The 9,190-nt window shown below is 36.9% G+C and overlaps 1 protein-coding gene across 2 annotated transcripts in view; it reads left to right on the plus strand.

The window, feature by feature from the left end:
* LOC106877357 (polycystin-1) overlaps window positions 1-9,190 on the plus strand; it is a 144,523-nt gene that overhangs the window by 47,784 nt on the left and 87,549 nt on the right. For both annotated transcript variants that reach the window (XM_052967101.1, XM_014926242.2), the window contains exons 7-8: window positions 2,675-3,047; window positions 6,171-7,559. In XM_052967101.1, the coding sequence (XP_052823061.1) occupies window positions 2,675-3,047; window positions 6,171-7,559 (1,762 nt within the window). The remainder of the gene's footprint in view (window positions 1-2,674; window positions 3,048-6,170; window positions 7,560-9,190) is intronic.

Consider the following 9,190-nt stretch of genomic DNA (forward strand, 5'->3'; position numbering starts at 1 on the left):
TATATATTATTCAATGCCTTCAGAGTTAAATAAGAGAGTAGGGCGCAGGTCTAAAAGCATCCATCTATTTAGTTTTAGTTTCATCTCTCCAAATTCAGAGTTCATATCATAACGCATTGAATTTTAACAACTATTTCGTCATCTTTAAACTATTTTGCTGCATAACGCTAAGATGGATTTGTTTTGAAACGTTTCTAGGATTTTCTATCAGGAATACATTGGAGTGGATTTCTGTTATTGTATTTGAGTCCTCAAAACTTACAGTCTTAAAATTTTAAATTAACAATATGTCTATCAATTACACAGCGACTTTTACTTTTAGTAGTAAGTCGCACCTATCTGTATTCTCTTTAACAGCCCCGTTGACTGCTTGGGAACTGTTCAGGACGTGAGTCATCGATCCTTTGACTGGTATCTATTCGACCACCTTCAGCTCCGATACTGAATCGAGGAATTCTGTTGCTTCCACAAGCCATAATATTCCCTTATGTCAAAACCATAGTTAATGAGATCACGTATTCAAAAACAGGGTTATGGTGATTCAATTCTTTGAATCTCTTCGACACAGTATAGCTGAGACACACCAATAAATTGATACAAAAATTGGTAAAAATTTTCACAATTTTTGGAGGTGGGATACGCCCTCAAAATACTGCATACAATCTTCCAGCCACCGGAAGATTACCTTGCAGTTGAGCTTCACTTAGTTCGCCACGCTGCAAACCAGCGTCGTGACCTCCTTCAGTGTGAAGAAAAACACTGACAACAACGCATGCGCAGAAGCAAGCTTCTTTATTTCTTTTAAATTGCCATAAAGGCATTACACAGAGGGGGACACTACAACACATGTGGGGACATATAACAATTAAAAATATAAAAATAAAATATGTTATAATGAATGACACATGAAAATGAACATGAAAAACAAGTTAAAATATGATAACATGAATGATATCTGAAAATGATATTATGAAGAGTGTGCTACTCATCCCACACTGAATAACATCACTCGCCTCTCTGGGTCCTAATTATTTTTCTCCTTCAGTCCAATCCTTTTTCCCCTTTCTCTATCACTTAGTGACATCATTCTCTCTGCCATGCATTCGTAACCTTTTTCACCGGGGGCGGGGTTCTTCTAAATTTTGTGGTGTCTGTTCTTTCTTTTTCTTTTTTCTTTTCATGTGAGAAAACGGGGTGGGTGGGTTTGGTGTATGTATAGGGGGTCTGAGTGGTCTTGGGTGGGATGGAGTTGGACTGGGGTACCACATCACACTCAGAGTTTTTTCTTTTTCTCCTGCTTTCTGTAACTTTCTATTCTTCCTCCTTTTCCTCCGTCTGTCTTTTCTTCCTCTCTTTTCTTTTCCGTCTCCACAACTGTTTCTTCAGCCATTGTCCTCTGTAGAGGGCAGTATGCTCTAATGTGGCCCTTTTGGCCACATTTAAAACAACGTGGTACTCTGCCCTCTACCCACACCCTCAGCACGATTTCCTCCAACGTCACTGTCTCTGACAAGTTCTCCAGTTGATCCTCCTCCGTCTGAATAATGAGTTCAAGTGTTTTTCCTTTCCACCCTCCCTCTTCCGTTTCTGTGGATTGGAGCACAGCCACTTTCTCCTCACTTCCAACAAGGACAGCTGCCGCTACTCAAGCCACTTCTATATCCGGTGGAATTGCTTCTACCCTCACCTTGGAAGACTTTCTTCCAAGGTATGTGGGCAGAAGCACTACTTCCTCTGTTTTGACCGCTACACTCGCCAGCCTCCTCTACTGTCCTAAATCGGACGACCATTGTCTCATATCTTCTTCCTTTGGTTATGTACGTTATCTCCTTTGGTCGTTCCCTCAGCGTCTTTTCCACTTCTGTCTCCACCTGTTCTGCCTTTTTCCTTTCAACGAATACACCTTATAGGTGATCGTTTTCTTCTCCATCCTCTCCATCATTCCTTTGGGGAGCGACAACTTCACGTCGCCACCCACCTTCTGAGCCATTTTCTCATACTCCTTCAAACCAGCCAAGTCCAGCTCCCTTCGCTTCACCTCCGGGGCTTCAGCAAAACTCCTTGTCTTTAACACTCTGTCCATCTTTATGACCACCCTTTCCAGCTCCTCCTCCTCCGACGACAACTCAGACCGTCAAAGTTTGAGTACATCTAAGCAACACAAAAAACTACGTCCGACTCTTGCAAAATCCAGAGAGCAAATAACCTGACGCATACACAAAAGCAAGCTTCTTACTACATAACCGCGCCTGCGCAAATATATTTAATTTTCTTTCAGATAAAATCAAATTGACTGTAGTGATAAATATATTTAAAGCTTTTCATGAGTTTTGTTTGTGTCATGAAATCTAAGACTCTCATAGAAAAGTCTGTTAATGATTTAAGTTTGAGAATGCATTCACATTTTATTTGCTAGAGGTCTTCTCTTATATGTTGTATCATTTTACGCAATATAAATTGTGTCAAAATGGTCTGAAAATTCCTTCTATTATAATACCATTATTCTTTGAATTCATTATTAAAGTGCTTTCTAAAAGAGAGGCTATGTTGTTTTTATAATCTTCATTGGTTTGTTTATGATTGGAAGTTAGATACTTTCAGAACATTTCTGATTATGATTTTTATATTTAATTTTTGTACTATATTAATACCTATATACATTATTTTATTCAAGATTAAAGCTGGCTACATCATCGGATTCGAGAAAGGGACAGGCCAAATTGATGCGACAACACATAGCGATACAGATAAATACATAGGAGCCACCACAAGTGAAGGGAGCGTACATACAGTTCAAAGTATGACTAACAGTGGCGGCAGCCATTTATTGAAAGGAATTGCTTCTCGTACTTCAGTACTATCCTTAAACCATATCTATACTGAAACCAAGGATGTTGAGATACAAGTGATAGTGACTGGTAAAGAAAACAGTGAGAACGCTACCAAACTGTTGATGATACAAGAAGGAATTGACAAAATTATTATCAACTCAACTGAATTTAAAGCGACACAAGTTGAAGAAACATTCGAGATACTGCCGCATACAGGTAAATACAGTAATGAATACACAGGCTCTGTCTTTCGACTTTTTGATTAATCAGTCATTTTTAAATGCATTATGGCCTTTTAAATGTGTTCTACTTTTTTTTATTTTTTTATTTTTGTAAGTTTTAGTCTCTGTCCTCCTCCTTAATAGAATGTCAGGTTTTGAAAATTATTCCTTCTTGAGATTATCTCCCCTTCCCAAGTGAAGATTGCATTAATTGCCGTCTGGTAATTATGCTACATCCTCTAGAGGTGAAGATGACTTTAATAAATCAAGAATTTATGTTGTATGGTACTTCACATACTTGCTCCTAAACTACTGGTTTATTTTTTAGTCACTGTCTTTCTTCTTCTTCTTCTTCTTCTTCTTCTTCTTCTTCTTCTTCTTCTTCTTCTTCTTCTTCTTCTTCTTCTTCTTCTTCTTCTTCTTCTTCTTCTTCTTCTTCATCATCATCATCATCATCATCATTTCATTTGCGCACAACAAATTAGACTGTTGGGAAAAAAAATCCTAACATCATTGGACTGCAACATGTAATCTTAGATGTCAAGAATCCTCCTAAGTATCCTAACTCTTCCTAATAATAACGTTTTCTGGAGCTGCACTAAACAAGGTTTAATTCCTATTTCCTCTATCTATTTGTTCAAATCTTTAGGGATAGTTCTTAATGCACCTATAACTTCAAGATACATTTTATCCGCACTTTGCATAGTCTCAGTAACTCAATGGCTAGGTCCTGGTACATTGCTATTTTCTTTTTACCTCTCATATCGATTTTCTCATCATTTTAAACTGTAAAGTCAATTACCTGGCACTTACTATTTTTTGACTACTACTACAGTATGGTCAAATTCTAGCTTTCTACATAACCCCCAGTGGATTATTCTCTCTAGATTGCCAGGTCTTTTTTGTTTTGTATTCTTTCTGTGCCAGCATACTACATTCACTAACTATATGAGTAACATTTTCTTCCTTTCATTTACATAATCTACATTGGGAATCTACCTGATTTTTGTCTATCTCGGATTTTATCCAGTTATCTTGATGTTGTGCTGTTACTAACAAACTTTTTGTCTCCCTTTTTAGCCTTCCTTTCTGCAACCACGACTATGTCACACTATTACTATTTTCTGCTACTTTCTTTGGAAATCTGTCATGCAAAGCCTTCTCTTACCAGTCAGATAATCTTGCTTCCTTTTCCTGCTATTTGGTTTCCCCGTCTCCTACTGTTACACTTGCAGCTCTTAATAAAATTTCCTCACTATTGCTTACATAGGAGGCTGTGTCTACTCTAGCTAACCCCGCACAGTTTTCTACTGATATTAAACCTCTACCACCTTCCTAGTTCTTCAGTCTAGGTTTGCTAATTCAGATTTTGTCCAATCTACAAAAGCTGCTGAATATCTAAGTAAGGATAATGCCCAAATATTTACAGCCTTCACTGATTTACAGTTAAAGCTAAATGGTCCAAATATAATACAGGCCATTTAGCTTTAACTTCATTAACTTCCTTACCCTTCTTATGTACTCCTTCTCAATTTTCTCTTTCATCTCTATAGTTAGTACCCTGTCAGATTCTAATACTCCTAGGTACTTTTTACTTCTTTCAGTGATTGACAATCTGGTAATTAAATGCCATCACTGCTAACTACCTGTATCTTTTTATATGACTAATATTGCGCACTCATCTATGCCGAATTCTATACCTTTATCTTTGTTGGAGACTGGTGCTGTTACTGCTGTTATCATTTTCTTCTGGATCAGCCCTGATTGAGCAGATCTGTGATCAAAGGAGTTCCAAACTTGACCATATTCTTTTTGAAGATGGTAGGGAGAAATCTGTCCGGACTGGACATTGTATTGTGTTCTTGAGCAAAAGCATTTTATTTCACATTGCTCCTGTCCAATCAAGCTGTAAATGAGTAACCCTGCAATGGACTAGCATTCTGTTTAGTGGGAATGTTGTGACCTCGGTTAATTATACGCCGGGTGACCGGACCGATGAGTCCTAGGATTCGAAAATTGTAATGTCTTGAGGTTCTACTGTGACACGCACACTCACGAGTACAAGTTTATTCCTATGCATACGTATGTGCACAACATGCACACACATATATGCATACATCCTCCAATTCAGGTAACCATAAATCCCAAGAATTGTCCTGCCATTTTGTTAGTGACCGGCTTGAATTCGGTAAAAAAAAAAAAAGTACTTAAAATGATTCCCAAATAAACCATTTATATATGCGGGTGGATTTCAGTTCTAATACAAATAGCGCTATTGTTTTTGTAAGCAGAGCCTGCAATTCTATATGACCTCAATCCACCTTGTTATTAAAGAGGGCCTTATCATCTAGGTGCCCTTGTATGATGCAGCTAAATATCATTTATGACGAAGAATCAATTTCTCTTCGATAGAAATGTGAACTGATTTTGAAGAAATGATAGATTTCAGTTTACACATCGACTAAAGAAGCAACATTAAATGAAGTAATGTTGTAAATATCAAATTAAATATATTATGAATGTTAGAACCTAAAATTACGTTACCTAAAGTATTTAACTAGTACATCACAAATGGTAGGTCTTTTGGAAGGATAGAAAAATACTGACTAGAAAGTAATCGTTTATGCACTTGCAATTACATGATTCTAGATTCGATAGGAGATTACTTAGCAGTTTGGGGAAGTGGCTGTTTCAATAGTTTCGAGTCAACCCAATCCTTGTGAATGAAATTGGATGTAAGGAAACTGTGCAGACGTTCTCCGTATTGTACCTGTTTTAGAATGGAAGATTTAATCCTTCCCTGAGTTGAACATCACCACGTGTTAATTTATTGGATTCTATTCAGTTGAAAGTTTTTAGATTAGGTAGCTGTTCTGAGACTAACTCTTCACTTTTCCCCGCATTTTCTGGTCATAGTGCTCTTCATCTTTTGTCCTTATACATATGCACACACACACACACACACACACACACACACACACACATACACGCACACACAAACATGCAACTAAAATATATATTACATTTTTATATAGATGGAAAGTTAAATTTAATTGCTGGTACTATCGTCTCATGAACATTATAACATCTTATTTACTCTGGCTCCTTTTCTTTACAGGTAACAAAGTAACTTATGAATGGGATTTTGGCGATGGCGTTGCAGTAAACACCACAGAAGCACAAATCGTTCATGTCTATACACAACCAGCGACTTACAACATTACTGTATCTGCATGGAATCTGCTGAGTAGGAAAACAAATTACACGGTGGTTTTTGTTGAAGAAGCTGTCAAAGATCTGAAAATAGAAAACAAACCCATAGCGACAACAGAAGATGCTATTTTTCAAATTAGTAAATCTAATGGTTCCCACTTTCAATGTACACTCACTTATGGAGACAGTTCTGACACCAAGCTGAGCACGTCAGATTTTGCACCTACGGCTACTTCAACACACAGATATCAACAAAGAGGCACATACGATGTCACAATAACTTGTTCAAATAACATTTCACAAAATTCATTTTCTGTTGAGCAAAAAGTCGTTGATCCAATTACAGAACTGAAACTTGTCGAAGAGGGAGTACTTAAAAGTGAGAAAAAAGCTATCAATTTTTCAATCGCTACTGGATCTGAAGTTTCATTTGAGTTAACTTTAGATGGTGTAGACTATCCAGTCACATATAACCCTGATACAAAAATTGGTTCAACAGAATTAATTGACTGGCCAAATTATGGGTTACATTATGTCATTATATCTGCAACAAATCCAGTTTCAAATGTAACAGAAACGTTTGAGTTTGGAGTGGAAGAAGAAATAACAGGAGCTAAATCTACGGTGGTTGGAGGAAAGAAAAGAATAAAAATCGGCGAAGATGTGACATATAAAGTAACGAAGGATACTGGATCAGGAGTGCAAATTGAATGGATTTATGGTGACGGGCAAACGTTTAATACTTCATGGAATGATACAGATCAGTCAACTCATACTTTCAACATTGCAGGAAATTACAGTGTTGTCGTAAATGTTTTTAACAAACAGAAAAAGGTAGTATTTATACATAACCTATTAGTTTTGGCTCCTATTGAAAATCTGACTTTAGAAAGTAACAGTCCTGTCATGTTTACACCACCTGCCAACGTCAATTTCAAATTTGTTTTGGCCAGTCTTCAAATTCCTACCGATGCCAGAGTAAACATCAGCTATGGAGATGGGAAATCGGACAGTCTTTTTTTTGATCTGAACAATGTATATTACCATGCCTATGAAGACATCGGCGTTTTTCATGTAACGGCAACCGTAAGCAATGAGGTAAATGAAGCGGATCTCGAAACAGTGGTGGATATTATCGAGCCGTTTGAAGATCTTACCATTAAATCTAATCCACCTTATGCTGTACTGAATGAAGCCGTACAGATTTCTATATTTTTGTATCGAGGAGGCAACACAAATGTCAATATCACATGGGACATGGGTGACGGCACGATCAAGGAGACACCAAGAATAGGTAAGTAATGTTCACTACTGTACACTTGGATTTATATGAAAGAAGGTAATTATTGAATAACATGAAAGTGAATTATCAGAAATTTATGATGACAAAAGATTTTCTCGGCTATTCAACCATTACCCAGGATAATTTGGCATTGTTAATTTGTCATTAGACAAGTGGAATCACAGACTATGAGGCAACTGTAGAAAACCTGAGTTACAGAAATAATCACCCGTTCCTGTAAAACTTGCTGTAAGATGAAACCCTGTGGTGCAAAATTAATTTTCCCATTGATTTTCAGATTTATTAAGTCATAATACGTTCCGGCAGATATTTTCATACAAGAAACAATACGAAATCTGTGCTATACATTTTTTATTGGATTGACAGACACTATATTGTGACTATATTCCTTTTCTGTGGTTGATATTTCCATGAAAAATATATTTTCCATGGCGTGGCTGTGTGGTAAGAAGCTTGATTCCCAACCACACGGCTCCAGGTTCAGTCCCACTGTGTGGCACCTTGGGCAAGTGTCTTCTTACTATAACTTCGGGTCAACCAACACTTGGTGAGTAGATTTGGTAAACAGAAACTGAGAGAAGCCCATCGCGTGTGTGTGTGAGTGTGTCTTTGTGTCTGTGTTTGCGCCCCATCACCACTTGACGACCGGTGATGGTGTGTTTACGTCCCCATAACTTAGCTGTTCGTTAAAAGAGATATAAATAAATACAATGCTTAAAAATTAAGTCCTGGGGTCGATTTGTTTGACTAAAATCCTTCAAGGTTTAATTTTGTTGAAGATAGTGTCTTCTCAAACGCTGGTGGTTGAGCAGAGCTATATCACTGAAAAAATTTTAAAAACTGATCAAGCAAGGTGTTTAAGTAGCATTTTTGCCATATCTTTGCAGTCTTTATTTAAGATCTATGTATTTTAAATGCTATGCCTCAACCAGACAGTAGAGTATTATAAGAAACTGTACACTGCAGGAAGAAATGAAATTAAGTACTGATTTTGACTTAGTTTTAGAGTGGAAATTTTTTCTGTGTCAATTTTGCCTTTCATTCTTCCATGATCAATGAGATAATGCGCAGTAATGCACTAGAATTGATTTAAAAATGAACAGCATTCCACCAAAAGTCTTGAATTGTGCTTAATATTCATCTCATCTGGTAATAGTGAACCAACAGCTTCTATTTTCCTCCACCAACCAATCCTGGACATTTACTGAGTGATTCTCTCATTTCTAATTTGACTTGTTTGATGAGGGCTATGCTTATTTGACGAGATAGTAATAATATTGAAACATATTCAGAGTTATCTATATATATAAAAATGAGAATGTGTGTCTGTCTGTCTGTCTGTGTGTGTGTGTGAATCCCTAAAACTCGAGAACTACACAACCAATTTCATTCAAATTTTACACGTGCCTTACTTAGGGTCCCGGTTGTGTTTTAGTCAAAAAAAAAATGTTTAACTTCTTGCATAGTTCGAGCCCACAGCAACATAATATCTCCTCCACTATTTAAGTATTACGTGTCAAAAGTGAAACAAAAACACTCATGTCAAATACTTTCACTTTAAAAATGAAACTATTCCACTAACTGAAACAATCACATTTCGATACTATAATGACAGATACTTT

The sequence above is a fragment of the Octopus bimaculoides genome, chromosome 4, assembly GCF_001194135.2.
Source record: "Octopus bimaculoides isolate UCB-OBI-ISO-001 chromosome 4, ASM119413v2, whole genome shotgun sequence".
Taxonomy (NCBI): Eukaryota; Metazoa; Mollusca; class Cephalopoda; order Octopoda; family Octopodidae; genus Octopus; species Octopus bimaculoides.